The following is an 18,065-nucleotide window of genomic DNA, read 5'->3' on the forward strand; positions in this document are numbered from 1 at the left end:
CTTAGCATTAAGTAGTGGTCACTTCCAATTTCAATTCCTCTGTTCACTCTTGTCTCTTGAACCAGCATGAAGATATCACTATTAACAATGACATAGTCAATGAAGCTTTTCTTATTTCTTGTGTCTTCTTCTCCATGTGAACTTGTGCACATCTTTATGTTTGAATGCGATGTTAGTAATGACTAGTCCATGTCCTGAGCAGAAGTCTAGCAAATACTTATTATTATTATTAGATTTGTCCTTTTCTCTAAATTTTCCCAAAATGTTCCTATATATGTGGTGGGATTAATTTCCTACTCTGCTGTTTAGATCTCCAACAAGGACAAATTTTTTCATTTCCTTTATGTCAACTGTCTGTTCTAATGACAAAAAATTCTTTCGCTTCTTTAGAAGAATGTTCTGTGGGACCATTGGCACAAATAAGTTTCATTGTCCATTTTCCCATTTTGAAGTGTGTCCACATCACTCTACTTGAAACTGTCTTCCAATCAAGAAGTTTATCTTGGTGTTTGGTGTTGAATGCTAATAAGTATATACTTTATATACTTATTATCAAAGCTCTGCAAGAAATGAAAAGCAACAAAAAAAAATGATAGGTATTTTTTCTGGGAAAACTCCCATGTTTCTCCTCTTAAAAACTATTATTTTTATGGCTATTTTACCTGCTTCTGTTTAGAAGTGCCCCTTTTTTAATGTCATTGGCTTTTTTACTCAAGAATTCTTAGGGCATTGCAAATGTATTTTTAGAGACAAAAATATGTAGCATAATAGAAGAAAATTCGCACATACCTTGTTTGGATGCTGTTGCCTGTCTTCTTTCTGCAGTGTGCATACTTCCCCCTTTCAACACCATAACAGCAGAAGTATGCACACTGCAGAAAGAAGACAGGCAACAACATCCAGAAAAGGTATGTGCAAATTTTCTTCTATTATGCTACATATATTTGTCTATAAAAATACATCTGCAATGCCCTAAGAATTCTTGAGTAAAAAGCCAATGACATTAAAAAAGGGGCACTCTTAAACAGAAGCAGGCAAAATAGCTGTAAAAATAATAGTTTTTAAGAGGAGTAACATGGGAGTTTTCCCAGAAAAAATACTATATTTTCTTGTCTTGTAACCATACAACCCCTCAACCATTGGCTCTCTGCCATAACCTCCCTACCACCCCTGCCTGCACAAAAAACACTTTTAAAATAGTATCCACTTAGCGCACACACCAACTCAAGCCTCTGTCATGATCTCACATGACATAGGCTTGAGTTGGTTGATACACTAAACGAGTGTATAAACTTTACAAAAGATACATACCAGAAAACCATCCTAACATACATTGCGCAAAAAATACACATAACATTCCTTAAAAAATGCCTCAATCACAACGCCACACCAAAATTCGCGGTGGTATGTGGTGACATCACAATTCCCGGAAACAAAAAAATTTGCTACCGGGCTTCCCAAGGAAATAAAACAGGCTATAAATGACAGATTTAAAAAGAAGCATCAAGCATATTCATATGTTCACAAAATGAAAAACAGATTGAAATCTTACTGACCCCAAACGAATGGGCAGTTTTTTCGGAAAGTACCCAATCGCACATCAAGAATTAATTAATTAACTCGCAATTAATAGAAGCTCGACACGCAAAAAAATGGTATGCACTAACTGACATCCAATACAACAAACACGCAGCTTCCAACCCTTCGGATATTACAATACTCCGCCTCGCAACCCACACAAAACAAAACCATCATCCATCTATCACATCACAACCTTACACCCAACGAAATCACCAACCTGAACGAAGTATTAAATTTTGCTGTATCCCCAAATTACATACAAAATGAAGAAATCATAATCGAAATCTAAGCAAAACTCAAGAATGACCCTAACAAAGAAACAATATTCCACAAAATAAACAACATCATAAATAGTAAAATAATAATAAAACCCAACATTACTCCCAACTTACAAAAAGCCCTATTATCATTAAAAACAAACCTGAACATAATGATCACAAAAGCAGACGAAGGGGATACAGTAGTCATCACAAACAAAACCGATTACCATGACAAAATAACAGCTATCTTAAATGACCAACACACCTACCAAAAAATCCAACCTGACCCCATCCCCAATCTCATAAAACAAATCAACAACATCCTACATACCCTAAAAAATCAAAACAAGATAGACAAAACCACAATGAAAAACACAATGCACCACACGTACCCCTTGTATGTTTGGACAAATCAAAACCAACAAAGATGGCTACCCGATACGTCCAATAGTTTCCTACAAAAACACCACCACCACAGCACCTTTATCGAAATTTATAGCAAACTACTAAAACCATTAATTACAATGTCAAACTCTATGATAAAAAATACGGACGACCTTTTTCAAAAAATAAATAGCATAACCTTATCCCAAGAAGACATCCTCACTTCATTGGATGCTACTTCATTATACACCACTTGGATGTCCCCAGAACATTAGACATTGTACATACGCTACTCACAGAAGACCACATCCTACACTCTCGAACAAAATTAACACCTAATGATATTATAAACCTAATCAAGCTAATAATGTCGGCAAGCTTCAAGTTCAACAACAACACACGTATATTCAAATTTTCGGACTCCCATGGGCCAAAACATCAGCGGACAACTAGTGGAATTATTACTAGCATACATAGAATCACTCCCCCCCCAGCATTACCTTTTATGGCAGATACGTGGACGATATTCTATGCATTGGAGAACCAACACACACCACCACCCTACAAGCGTCTCTTAACAGTAACAGACTAAAATTCACCATAGAAGCCAAATAGAACAAATCCATCAATTTCTTAAACTTGACATTAATCAGAAAAAAATAACAAAATAGCCACGAAAATTTACCACAAACCCACACATATCGAAACTACCTCCATTTCTTCTCATACCATCCATATTCGGTTAAAAAATTGGTCATCCTATCACATTTCATAAATGCTTACAGGTTTTTAACTCCATAATTATCTCAACTCAGTAATAAAAAAAACTAACACAGATTTTTCAAAATCACAACTATCCCACACAACTCATAAATTATGCAAACAGGACAGCAAAAACTCGTCAAAACAACCCAACAACCAAAACAAACTTCCCAACAAAAAAAGTTATCAAACTGCCATACATCCAGGACACATACAAAGCCTACAAATCCATTTTCAAACATACAAACTACAAACTGGTATTCACCACAAACCAAAAATTGGCAAACCTTCTAAAACCCACTAAATCTCACACACACAAAAAAATATTAGAACATGACAACGTAGTCTACAAATTTCCCTGCCAAAAAGACTGATATCACCTACACAGGTTCTACCTTCAGGTCTTTATGGACAAGACTACAAGAACACTTCCGTCACTGTAACATCCCTATTCCAGAACATTTAAACACTAAAAAACACAACATCAAAAAGAAAAATAGAATACAAAGTACAGGGAAAACAGAAATAGCAGTTCATGCCTTTGAACAGAAACACACCCCGCAAATCAACAAGGCCATCATAATAGATAGACAAGACAACGAAACAACGCTTAGAATATCGGAAATGATAGCCGTAAAATGTGATGAGAACTCAATCAATGTCCACCGACCTTACATAATCTCCTAGTGTTGGAAGCTCCACAACATAAAAATTAGGTCATAACCCCGACCAATAGGCAATAACACAAACACTTCAAAGGCAGAAACACCAAGCTGGCATCACATAGCATCCACTTCTTCCATGAGTTCAGATGGCGACCCACGCTGTCGAAATTGCTCGCACCCCGTCAACCCTATCCCTGACCTCCTTTTTCCATAAACCCTTCCCTTCCTCTAAAAAAACAGTTTCTAATTTCAGTCCCCCTTTTTCATCTTTTCCCACCCTACAAAAAAGCGCTCTGCCCACCCCTAAAATATAATATATGTATATATTATATATAAAAAACCTTGGTTTTTTTTTCAAATTAATTCTCCCACATTGCTACCCCCCCCCCCCACTCCCTTTTCAACACCATAACAGCAGAAATATGCACACCGCAGAAAGAAGACAGGCAACAACATCCAAGAAAAGGTATGTGTGAATTTTCTTCTATTATGCCACATATATTTGTCTCTAAAAATACATCTGCAATGCCCTAAGAATTCTTGAGTAAAAAACCAATGACATTAAAAAAGGGGCACTCCTAAACATAAGCAAGCAAAAGAGCCATAAAAATAATAAAAAATAATAATTACTAAAGCAGATAAAGGAAATACTACTGTGGATCTAAACCAATCAGATTACACACAGGTAAGCTTGCCTCTTTACTTTTAGATCGTTCTGCCTACCTCCCTAAATATGATCACACCAGCACCCAAATCAGAACACTTCATAGGCTCATTAAGAAGGTTACGTCTTGGCCTGTAGAAGTAACTAACAGACTACAACCTTTTAACTCTAGATTCCCCCCCTGGACATATGGACTACCAAAATTCCATAAGCAAAATGTATACAAACCATTACATCCCATTATTGATGGCATTGATCCCTCCACATACAAATTATCCAAATATTTAGCCAAAGTGCTCACACAATATACTGACTAAACACCTTCGCACATAAAAAAAACTCGGTCCATTTTAAAGTCAGTTTAGCAAACTTCTCACACCGATATAATGGTCAATTTTGGTGTCTCCTCCTTATTCACCCATGTCACACTCAAAGATACTTTAGACCTTATCCAAGCCAAATTTCCTTCCAATATCTCAACTCTATTTCAGTTTGCTATGAGCTCAGGATATTTCTTTTGCAAGGAAAATTGTACAAACAGATAGAGGGGACAGCCATGGATTCCCTTGCCAACTTCTTTATGGAGTCCTTTAAAGAAAAAGCCTTAAATTCTGCCCCACATAAATCCACAACACTATGTGGATGATGTGTTTGCCATTTGGCCACATGGACTGGATACACTCCACAATTTCTCGACACACTTAAACAATCAACACCCCAAGATCCAGTTTACTTTGCGAAAGGAAAACAACAACGGTCTCCCTTTCCAAGACACTCTGATTACATGCCAGCCTGATGGATCCCTGGCTTTCTCTGTTTACAGAAAACCTACACATACAGGTAGATAGATACACCAGCAGTCACCCTTCCAACAATATGAGATTATAAAAACCCTATATAACAGAGCAAAATTAATCAGTTGAGATAACAATGCCTTAACTACTGAATTTAACCATATCGTTAACACCCTCTTAGCCAATGGCTATAACCCCCTTCCCTCTTCACAGCAGCGATTATTATAATTACATGACACCTCCAGGAAGTCCAAAGACTCATCAGGGGAGGGCACCTGCTATACCTCTGTCTCCGTCAACTATATTGAACCGTAACTACACCAATGCCATCTACCGCCCATCACTACCACTAGTATTTTCACAGACAATCATAAACATCCATGCCTACAGCAGGATTCGAACCTGCAGCTTTTTGGCTGGAGAGTGGACACGCTAACCACTCAGCCAACCATTCCATATATCCAGTGCACATCCAAAAAACTAACAAAAATCCTAAGAAAACCTGACTTCACAACTAGTTACGAACCACATAAGAAATTAGCATCTCTTATCCAATCCACCAAAGACCAGTCTCCTTGCAGTTGTAAACTGTCCTATTACAGCCAAACAGGCAGGAGGACAGCCAATCCAGTGCTTAAAGGTCAAAGCTGTATAACTGAGAGGAGACCTCCACATAGCCTTTAAAGGAATGCGGAGAACTGACCAGGGCTTCTGACCTAATGTCCAATCCTCACCTTCTCGTGGTGCACCCTGTTGGGTATCTACCTTGATACTGAACGAACGAGGATGGTCTGGCAATTTGATATTTAGCTGACCAAATTGTATTCCTATTGGTTAACACGTTCGCTGCCAACTACGAGTATACTCGTAGTTCGTATATGAGCTTCACAAGCCAACTACGAGTATACTCGTATGTCGATTTACCGACCTCCTATGCCAAACACCAGTTATCCCTATGTATAATTACCTTAATTTGGACCCTTGGATTCTGAATAAAGCAGAGAGCATGTCTGGGGGCTTGGTAGAAGAGAAATAATTTCAACTAAAATTAGTATATTGTGTATATGCATCAGATGCCAACTACGAGTATACTCGTAGTTCGTATATGAGCTTCACAAGCCAACTACGAGTATACTCGTATGTCGATTATCGACCTCGTATACCAAGCGCGAGTTAATCCGTAGTATAACATCGTAATTTGTAAATCAATTTTAAACTCGGCTTTTCTCAATATTTTGTAAAGCATATAAATTGGTTTGTTCTACTAAAATTGTGAGAAAATCTTCAGAAAAGAAAAGTTCAACTAACCTTTTTAAAACTGAAATTTCCAGTGTCAATTTTAAAACCTGCAGTTTCAACAAAGTCAAATTGTGGGGGCTCTTCTTCTGAATTTTCCCAATAAGTTGATGTTGATGTATTTGGCTGGTTGCTAACTTCATCTTCAAAAGTTTCTTCACCATCGGAGTCACTGCTAGAGTCGTCTGTAGGATCATCTTCGGAATCGGAACCAAATATTTCATGAAATTCATCATCGCTCATATTAGCATAAGCTTCTACTTCTATATCAGTAAGTTTTCTTTTACTGGTCATGGCAAAATTGAAGGTTCTTAGAGACTAGAAACTAAAACTGAACTAGACGCAATAAACACTGGCGTCAGCACATGTAATATATAGATGGAAGTGATACGAGATTACTCGTAGTTGGCGTATGAAACAAAATTCGATCTGATAAGCTGGCTACGAGATTACTCGTAGTGACCTTGAAGACGCGAAAAGCGCTTAGCGTGTGGGAACAAACTATGACTGAGTAGCATGGCAGCGAACGTGTTAAACCAAAATACAAAATGATGGTAAAACATGACAAAATTTCATGCCGGCTGGGGCGTTGCCTGGTTAAACAAGGCCCCCATTGTTTTTGCCAGGGAACCAGGGTGAACAGCGAACTGGAATAAATCTGAAAACACACCCCAACTCAACATCACCAGAGTTAAAGATCAGTACTATCAACATAAGAAGCCTGAATGGCAAAGAAATGGAGCTAGCAGAGGAATTAGATAAGTACCAGATTGACATAATAGGGATGACTGAAACAAAAAAGACAAAAACTAGTGAGATCTTTCTCAGCAATAAATAAAAAATGTTATATTCAGGCAATGACAATCAACGAAAAGAAGGAGTAGTCATAGTATTCAACACAAAATACGAGGCTCACCTTCTTGAATGCCAGGCAGTGTCAAGTAGAATGATTTGGGCAAATATCAGAATGGGGAACTGGACAATGAGACTTATTTGTGTCTATGGTCCCACAGAAGGTTCTACTAAGGTAGAAGTGGAGGAATTTTTTGAGGCTCTAGAGAAAGCTACTGACACAATGAAAAAGGAAAAGTTGGTCCTTTTTCATTGTGTCAGTTGCTTGTTGGGGATCTAAATAGCAGAGTAGGAAGTGATTGTTAGACATACAAAAATGTTTTGGGAAAATTTTTGGAGAAGGGCAAAGCTAATAATAATGGCAAATACCTGTTGGATTTCTGCTCAGGACATGGACTGGTTATTACTAACACCATGTTCCAACATAAAAATGTGCACAAATTCACATGGAGAGAAGAGGCACTTTTCTTATTCCTTGCCTCTTTTCTTATTCCTTGTTGATAGTGATGTTTTCTCCCTGTTGCAGGACACCAGAGTGTACAGAGGATTTGAAATTGGAAGTGATCACTATTTAGTCTTGAGCAGGATAAAATTGAATTTCATATTGAAAACAATGACATGTAAGAAAGTTTTAAAGCGAATAAAAGTTGAGCAGCTCTCAGATGTCAACTGCAGACTAAAATACACAAAAATTATTGAAGGAAAAATGAAAGAGTTTGAGAACAGGAACCAAACCTTGGAGATTCAGTGGCTAACCTTGAAGAAAACCCTCATTGATTCAGCTCGACAGGCATGTGGTGAAGTTGTCTGCAAGGATAGAAAAATGAGAACTCCATGGTGGACACAGGAAGTTAAAGAGGCAGTGAAGGAAAAGAAGAAAGCATATCAAAAGTTCCCGTCAAATAAGTCAGCTTGTGCTCTTAGAGAATACAGAGACAAATGTAAGGAAGCGAAACACTGTGTAAAACTAGCTAAACAAAAGTCTTGGGAAGACTTTGGCAAGAACATAGAAAATAAATATCAAGCAGGTAAAACGGCAAAATATTCTGGAGGTTGTTGAAGAAGCTTAGGAATGGAAGAAAGAGTGCTGTAAAAGGAGTTAGAAATGATAAAGGTGAAATGAAAGTGGGAGAAAAAGATATTCTTTAAGTATGGAGTAATTACTTTGAAAATTTGCTAAATGAAACAAGCAGTGATGACAGCACAGTGATAAAAAAACACTGACCAGGCATGCAGTCAGGAATACATCCTTGAAGTAGAAAAAGCCATTAAAGGCTTCAAATGTGGAAAGGCAGTAGGAGTAGATGATATTCGACCAGAAATGCCGAAGTATGGTGGTATAAAAGTCTTACAGTGGCTGCAATGCATAGTTCAGAATGCCTGGACAGAGGGACGAATCCCCAATTATTGTAGTAAAACTCTCATAGTATCAATATATAAAAAGGGAAATAAAACTGAATGTGAGAATTACAGAGGTATTTCCCTACTGAGTGTGCCTGGCAAGATTTATGCCAAGTATACTTGACAAATGGTTGAGAAGAATTGTGGAAGAAAAGCTTGGTGAAGAACAAGCTGGATTCAGGCCAAATAGAGGCTGTCAGGATCAGATCTTCACTTTACAACAAATAGTTGCGAAAGCATGGGAATATAACAAAGATCTGTATTTAAGTTTTGTCAATCTGGAAAAGGCATATGACAAGGTGCCAAGAGAGAAGCTATTCAATATGCTACGGTTATATGGTGTCAATGGGGCATTATATCAAGCAATACTTAATCTTTATTCGAGTTGAAAGTCAGCAGTTAGAATTGAAGGAAGTACAAGAAGATGGTTTAATGTTAAATCTGGTGTGAGACAGGGATGTACATTATCCCCTCTGTTATTCATTATCTATATGGATCACATTATGAAAGAAAGTGGAAATAAACATGATATCAAGATTGGAGATGTTAATGTCAGCTCTTTGCTTTATGCGGACGATGTTATACTTCTAAATAAATCTGCTACAAGTCTGCAAGATTCAATGACTAAATTGAATAGCTGTTGTAATAGATATGGTATGAAGGTCAGCAATAAAAAGACAAAGACAATGAAAATAGGCAGAATCATTGAAAATGTCAACTGTGTTGTGAATGGAGAACCTGTGGAACAAGTAAAACATTTCAGCTACTTAGGCACGATTTTTAGTGAAGATGGTAAATTAAATATGGAAATAGATACCAGAATCAACAAAGCTGGTATGGTAGGAAGTGAATTGAATAAATTCATATGGAATAAGAGAGAAATTAGTCAGAACACTAAATTAGCTGTATACAAGACAGTGTTCAAACCAGTTTTAACTTATGGATCTGAGAGCTGGGTCAGAAGTAAAACACTTGACCAAAGACTAGAGACCGTAGATATGAGAGTCCTGAGAAAGATTATAGGCATGAACAGATGGCATCAATGGCAATATCATATTAAAAATGAGGATAATAGGAAAAAATTTGACATTGTCAGTATTCAGGAATGCATTTGCAGTGCTAATCTCAAGTGGTATGGTCATTTAAACAGAATGGGCGAGGAAAGATTGGCAAAACAAGTGTTTTCTGCCAGGTTGGCAGGAAAACGACCCAGAGGAAGACCAAGATATAGGTGGATTGATATGGTACAAAGTACCTTAGAGGACAGAAATATAAGATCTGATAATGTTGGAGTCTTGACAAGTAACAGACTGATTTGGAGGAAAATTGTAGATAGGAAGTTAGTAATGATGTAAATTTTTCAAGTAGTACTATCATCCTGTACACCCCTTGAGGGTACATGGCAGGAATTTGATGATGATGATGATGAAAGACTACATCTGGTTCCACCAATATAACCACTCAGGGCCTACTGACCATGCATTGGACATTCGCTTCAGAATATGCTGGAAGAAGGCTACTTTATTACACCCCAGCACAGTGGTGTAATTTTAAGTGGGGGGTGCTGCCTATACAAAATATAAAAAAAAAAATTATTTTTTTCCTAATTTGGAACCAATTAATTAATAAATAAATCTGTACGTTTATTTATTAATAAATTGATTACTGATTAGGAAAAAAATAATAATTTTTTTTTTATTTTGTATAGGCAGCACCCCCACTTAAAATTTCACCGGCCGCCACTGCCGCAGCAAGTACAAGTATGAAAGTTTATTCCTTGAATCAGCCTCAGCTCTGAAAAACTTCCCAAACTTCATTAAATTTGGACGAGACTGCCCAAATCTGGGAAGCACACATTTTAAAAACGTAAGCCAGCCACCAAGACATCCAAATTTAGCCCACTATGGGGTGCCTTTTAGGACACTAGGACTGACTTCAGTTGCCTTTCTTCAGCCTCATTTGCTTAGTTTGAGTGCCTGCATGGGCATATCATTGTTTTGTGATCCTTGAAGATTGCAATATAACATTGCCAAAATATAGGTTGTTATTAATTGAAGTTTTTATAATTAATAATTTAGTTTACATTGCCATTTCCTAAGAAATTAGATTATGTCTAACCAGTGTATAAACTTAGCTACAAGAATGATAATAATCGCCCTCTCTTTTCGGTATTATCCAGAGCTATAGTTATTTTACTTGGATTTCCTGTCTTTATTATTCCATTGTATACAATAATTTTTGTTGATATGGAGTATTCAAGATTTATAGATGTTTGCCATATATAATGCAAAATGTATCTTAACTGGTACACCTTGGGACACCTCTTTCTTTAGTAATAAGTCTTTTTTTTTTAATAGGTAAATGACCAAGACATGCGAGGATTAACACGAGAAGATGCAGTGCTGCTTATTCTTAGCATTCAGGATCAAGTTAACCTTATTGTTCAGTATAGGAAAGATGGTTAGTATTACATTTTTTGTTTATTATGCTGGTATGATTTCTGATGTGTGGTACGCAAACCTTGACATATTTGATGTGGAAAGGTTTATAATTATTATTCAGGCCTCCATGGAGTCAAAAGACTTATCATAGGAGGTCCTTCCTAAGAACATAAAGTCTGTCAAAACTCATTGAGGGGAGGTCCCCCCTAAGAAACACAAAGTCTATCATACCACTCCTTAAACTCATTGACCATTCTCACTCTCACCACTCCATTAGGCAATGCATTCCATGGTTCAACCACCCTCCATGCAAAGAAACCACTCCTCACCCTATTGCTAACAGTTTCCTTTCATAACTTCCAGGGATGGCCTCTTGTCATCACTCCTTCCCACTGTTCAACCAACTGAAAGAACTCCCCAGTGTCAACCCTGTAACCACCTCTCAACAGTTTAAAAGTCTCAATCATATCACCTTTCCTTCTTCTATCCACCAAACTTTGCAGTCCACATTCCCTCAGCCGATCCTCATAACTATCCTTGTACAGTCCTGAAACCATCTTTGTCATCCGTCTTTGTATCCTTTCCGCAGTTAATTTATCCCCTTCAAATCCTGGGCACAAAATCTGAGAACAATAGTTGAAGTGAGGTCTGATCAGAGACTTACACAACGGAATGATAACCCTTTTATCTCTGCTGGTCAGTGTCCTTCTCATAATTGCAGCAATCCTCTGTGTCACCTTCACCACCTTTGCAATATGTCCCCTAAATTTCAGGTTTCTATCAATCATCAACCCCAGATCTCTTGTCTCTCATACTTCCTTCAGTATAACTCCTCCCATAGAGAATGCAGCATCCCATCGATGTTTCCCAAACCTCAAGACCTTACATTTTGCTGCATTAAACTTGACACCCCCATTTATTTGCCCATCTATCTAGCTTATTCAAATCCTCTTGCAGGGCTACCACATCTGCACTATTACTAATAATCCTTCCCAGCTTCACATCATCCGCAAACAACTGAATATCCCCTTGCAATCCACTGGCAATGTCATTGATATAAAGGTTAAACAATATAGGTCCTAGTACTGAGCCATGTGGGACCTCACTTGTAACCCTCTGCCTCCTTGAAACTGCTCCACCATACACAACTCTCTGATACCTATCAGACAGCCAATCCTGAATCCAGTTGACCAATCTGACATCCAGACCGATTTGCTGCAACTTAAATATCAGCTTATCATGTGGCACCCTGTCAAATGCCTTTGCTAAGTCTAAGAAAATTGCAGTAATATGCCTTTCCCTCATCTAATGTTCTTGTAACTGTTATAAAAGGCTAGCATATTGCTAAAACAAGACCACCTTTCACAAATCCATGTTGACTCTCACAGATAACATTACCCTCATCTGCCCAATGCTGTATACAGTCCCTCACTACTTTCTCCAAGATCTTAACAACTACTGATGACACACAAACTGGCCTATAATTAGACACTTCCAGTCTGTTCCCACCCTTATACAATGGTACTATCTTACCTTTCTTCCATTCCCTGGGCGCCTTTCCCATAGCCAGACTTTCATTGAAAAGCCAGGTCAAAGGCACTGTCAGTTCCCTAGCACATTCTCTCAAAACTCGTGTTGAAATACCATCCAGTCCCAAAGCTTTACTGACATTCAGAGTCTCAGTATCCGAAACACACTCTCCTCCTGTACCTCTAAACCTCGAACCTGCCCTATCCCTCTAGCATTAAAACTGACTCCTCTAGGATGAAATACTCCAATAAAGTGTTGATTGAACAATTCCACTATGTCCACTGCATCAGTCACTCTATACCCATTTTTATCCCACAATAACATTCTTCCACAGTCATTTCTCCTCTTACTGGTCACATAGCTTAACAATTTCCTAGGATTTTCTTTGGATCTTAGGACCAATTTCCTCTCATATTCCAGTTTTGCTTTCCTTGGCACACTAGTCACTTTTCTGGCCTGTGTCTTATATTCTTCATGCATCTTCTCTTCACCTGTCTCCTTATATCTCTTCCATAACCTCTTTTTCGCATGCAATTCCTGTTTAATATTGTTTGTCATCCACTTTACTCCAAATTGTGTCCTCTTCACTCGTGTCATCCTTCTCCCTGGGGCACACTGACTCGTTCAGAACAGCAATCTCTCCAGATGCCTAGGTCCTTCCTCATTCAAATGTAAGCAGTCTCTTGCATACAATTCCTCTCTTTCCTCAAACGCACTCCAACCATCCACATATACCAGTCCTCTCTTGTCACACATTCTAGCTATTATGTCATTCAATATTACTGCTCATCTGCTCAGCTCATCATTATCATACCTAGGCAACAGGCACACTATTTTCGCTCTCTCTGTCTTCTTCCATACAACCTCAAGGAAATATTGCTGGAAATATGTACTCTACTCAGAAATGGTGAATCTTCTGTATTTTCTCAAATCTTCGCATTCACTTGGTCAAACAGATCAGCAGTAAATTAAAGATGGATAGTCAGTTCATTCTTTACCATGGATAGTCAGTTCATTCTTTAACCTTCAACTGGATGAATATTTTAGGCATACTAAAATTTTATTACTGAATTAATGAATACTAGGATTATCAACTTTCTTTTTCATTTTACAACATGATGGTAAACTTATAAACGTAGACCAAGAATTGATAATAATATGCCTGTTATATACTTCTCGTCTCCTGTGACATCACTACACAGCTGTATCTCCATTCCTGTCATTCTCTGTTATTTTGATTAAGTTTTCCCTCCCTTCTGATCTGCAACTATACATGTTTGAAGCTTAGTTTCTGGACACACCTATATTATGTATGCATAATCTTTCATGTCTAAAACTAAGTTCCAATCACACATACAGGGAGATTACTGATGGTGCATAGATTTCTTGTAATATTTCTGTCTTTTATTCAAAATCACTATATATTTTGTAACTTGTATTTAATAAGCTTATTCCTCTAGAATTTTCAGAGGTATCTCTATCTCCTCTCTTAAATGTAGATGTATAACATTAACTTCTTTTATCCAGTCTGATGGAACTTCACATTTACTCTGATAGTTCTTTATTGACTGTAAGGAATTTTTATTGTTAATATTCTTCACTATACTTAAAAAGCTCTTTATATGTCTAATGTAATCTTATATATGCTATCTAACCCAATTCATTTTCTATTTTTCATACATTTATTTTTCTTTTAATTCTTCCAGTCTAATTGGTGTGATTTTTCTACACTGTTGTTTTCTTTTAATAAATTTGAGTCATACCATATATTATAATTTTCTTATGTATTATTTCTCTTGTATGATATTGAGCTATGCTATCTCTTTCTTCATTATTAATTCCCTTAATATTTTGTTGGATAGTAGTTGTCTTTTATGTATATCTTATATTTTATTAATTAATCTATTCCAAGAATCTTAGTAACTGCTCTTTGCTGTATTTATTTTATTTTTGTATATTTCTTCTGATTTTTGTCCGAAGGAATGATCTGTATGCTTATTGCTTTTCTTTCTTTTGCATTACTATATATTTGTTCCAAATTTTTAATGTTTTTCTTTTTAATATTTGTTTTGCTTTTTGTATACTTCTTTTAGATGTTGTTAATTGCAATCAATATAATATTGTAATATTTACTTCTTGTAATAGATATAGACATTGTATAACTGTATAGTTGTTCTATTTCTTGTTTCTTATTTCTTTTCTTTTCTTTTTTTTTCCTTTCCTTTTCTTTTCTTTTCTTTTTTTTTTTTTTAAGTAGATGACAATATCAAACAGGAACTGCAGATAAAAAAAGAGGTTATGGAAAAGATATAAGGAGAGGGATAGAGAGCAGATGCATGAAGAATATAAGACTCAAGCCAGCAAGTAACTAGTATAAGGAATGCAAAACTGGAATAAAATAAGTGATTGACCCTGAGATCAAAAGAAAATCCTAAGGAATTCTTTTGTTATGTAGGCAGCAGGAGGAAAAATGATTGTGGAAGAATGACATTGTTGGATAAAAGTGAGAATAGAGGGACTGATACAAAGGACATAGTGGAGTTGTCAAGTAAACACTATATTGGGATATTTCATCTTGGAGAAGTACATTTTAATATTAGATGGATGAGGCAATGGAACTGGATGGGATTTTGTCACAGGTTTGAGAGAATGTGCTAAAGAACTGACAGCTCCATTGGCCTAGCTTTTCAATGAGAGTCTGGACATGCAAAAGGTGCCCAAGGAGTGGTAGGAAGGTTGTTGTTGTTGTCTTGTCCTTTGAAGAGTCTTAGATGTTTCCGTGCGCTCTTTGTACTGCTTTGGCTATGTCTGTGATTTTGTTTGTATAGAGCTGTTGTTCAGGATTAGGATCTATTTCTTGCAAGGCTGCTGTAATTGCTGGACAGGTAAAGATGTGAGTGGGTGTCAGTTCCGTATTGGGGCAGTTGTTGCAGTTTCTATATGTTCTCGTATCATCTGTATTGATCTTCATTCCTCTATAATGTCCTGTTCGTAGTCTTGCTATCGTAGTGGAGGTCCTTCTGTCAGCATTGATCTCGGGAATTTGATGTTGTATCACTGATTTCAATGGAATTAGTTTAGCTTTTGCTAGTGCATTGGCATCAGCAAGAGTTATCATATGAGTTTCTTGGTTGAGTTCTCTGGCCTCTTTTGCTAATTTATCAGCTGCTTCGTTGTGATCAATGCCTACATGAGCAGGAATCCATTGTAGAATGCAACTTTTACCTAAACACTTTAGATGATTTAAGAGTTTATGGATGTCTTGTGTGAGCTTGGTATTGCCATTTTTGATTGCCTCCATAGCTGATCTTGAGTCACTGTAAATTATAATTCCTTCAGATTGTTGAGATGATGATAGATTTAAGTAGGCTTCTAGTGCTTTAATTATTGCGTAGAGTTCGCTGGTAAAATTGGAAGCGATTCTCCCAGATCCAACTTTTATTGAAAGTTTTTCACCTTTCGGGAGTAGAAGGAGAACACCAGCGCCTCCATTAATCATATTGGTGTCTGATGATCCATCGGTATAACAAATAACCTGTTTGGAGGATGAAAGAAGGTTGATGGTATTTAGGCCTTTTTCTTTAAGCATTTCTTTTGATTCTTTTTTTGTACAGAGTTTGGTAAGGTTTAGATTTATGAAGGTATTTGAAGGTAAAGGACTGGAAAATAGAGGTTCTTTGTTTATGTGGACATTTAGCTGATCAAGACCTATTTCTTTCCTGATAGTGTCATCATATTGTAAAGTCGATGATCTGTGAAGTCTGCAAATTTGGTTCCAATGTTCATAGGTTTTTAGGGAGACATGATCACTTTGGTAGGAAGGTAAGATTTGTATAAGGGTGATAGCAGAATGGAAGTATCAAACTAGAGAACAGTTTATATTTCATCGGTAGTTGTTAAGATTTTGGAGAAATTCATGAGAGATCATTTACAGCATTGTGCAGATGAGGGTAATGTTATCTGTAAGAGATAGCATGGATTGGTTAAGGGGAGCTCTTGCATTAGTAATCTGATTACTGTTTATAATAAATTGGCGAAAGCAGTTGATGAGGGAAATTCATATTCTACTTTTTTTTTTTTTCTTCTTTTTAATAAAACATTTGACAGGGTACCACATGATAAGCTGATATTTAAGTTGCAACACATAGGTTTAAATGTCAGGTTAGTGAATTAGATTGGGCTGTCTGATAGGTATCAGAGAGTTGTGTATAATGGAGCAGTATCATTGTTTAAACATGATGTGAAGGTGGGAAGGGTTATTAGTAATAGTGCAGATGTGGCAGCAGTGCAAGAGGATTTGAAATTTGAATCAAATGGGCAGATGGGCAACTGAATGGAGGTCAGTTCAATTCAGCTAAATATAAAGTCTTGAAGTTTGGGATACATCGATAGGAGGCTGCACACTCTGTTAGAAGAAGTGGGGGGAAGGCAAGTGATCTGAGAGTGATGATTGATAAAAACCTGAAATTCAAGGAACATATTGCAAAAGTGGTGAAGGGAATCTGCGGATTGCTGCAATACTGAGAAGGATGCCGACCAGCAGAAATAAAAGAGTTGCCATTTCATTATCAAGCCCCGATCAGACCACATCTGGACTATTGTGCTCAAATTTGGTCCCCAGGATTTGTTGGGGATATTTAACCATAAAAAGAGTACAGAGGGTGGATATCAAGATTGTAACAAAGATGATATGGACTGTAGAATATTAGTTATGAGGATAGGCCGAATGGATTTGGGCTGCAAAGTTTGGTGGATAGAAGACGTGAGGTGATATGATCAAGACTTGAAAGTTGTTCAGAGATAGTTACAGGGTTGGCACTGGGAACGTGGGATTGGTCGCTTACCGTCGGAGATAGCCAACAACATCAGACTTGACGTAGCCAATATCCTCGCTCATTCTTCGCCTTCAAAAAGTAATTTATCGTATGATAAATATGATAGTTACAGGGTTGACAAATATCATACGATAAAGTAATTTATCGTATGATAAATATGATAGTTACAGGGTTGACACTTGGAAGTTGTGGAACAGGAGGAAGGAGCAAGGACAAGAGGCCATCCCTCCTAGTTATGAAAGGAAGTTGTGAGCAAGAGGATAAGGAATGGTTTCTTTACATGGACGGTGGTTGAACTGTGGAATGCATTGTCTGATAGAGACAATGGTCAGTGGGTTCAAGGATGTTTTCTTGTGACTCCATGGAGGTCCTGAATAATAATAATAACAATAATAATCCAAAGGAAGTGCCGGTGCTTGATGTAATGGTTAACATCGAACGTGGGATTGGTCGCTTACCGTCGGAGATAGCCGACAACATCAGACTTGACGTAGCCAATATCCTCGCTCATTCTTCGCCTAAAAAAGTAATTTATCGTATGCCCAATGCACGGTTCTCCTGAAATTACAGAAAGAAAAAAGTATCATCACCACCAAAGCG

General features: G+C 37.2%; 1 protein-coding gene across 1 annotated transcript in view; it reads left to right on the forward strand.

Moving 5' to 3' along the window:
* Positions 1–18,065, forward strand: part of LOC150093598 (tight junction protein 1-like) — a 712,683-nt gene that overhangs the window by 371,068 nt on the left and 323,550 nt on the right. The window contains exon 15 of the mRNA XM_090413230.1: positions 11,017–11,119. Coding sequence (XP_090269356.1) covers positions 11,017–11,119 — 103 coding nt within the window. The remainder of the gene's footprint in view (positions 1–11,016; positions 11,120–18,065) is intronic.

Source organism: Typopeltis vanoorti, chromosome 23 (genome assembly GCF_054136105.1).
Source record: "Typopeltis vanoorti isolate ZY-2024b chromosome 23, IOZ_Tvanoo_1.0, whole genome shotgun sequence".
Lineage (NCBI taxonomy): Eukaryota > Metazoa > Arthropoda > Arachnida > Uropygi > Thelyphonidae > Typopeltis > Typopeltis vanoorti.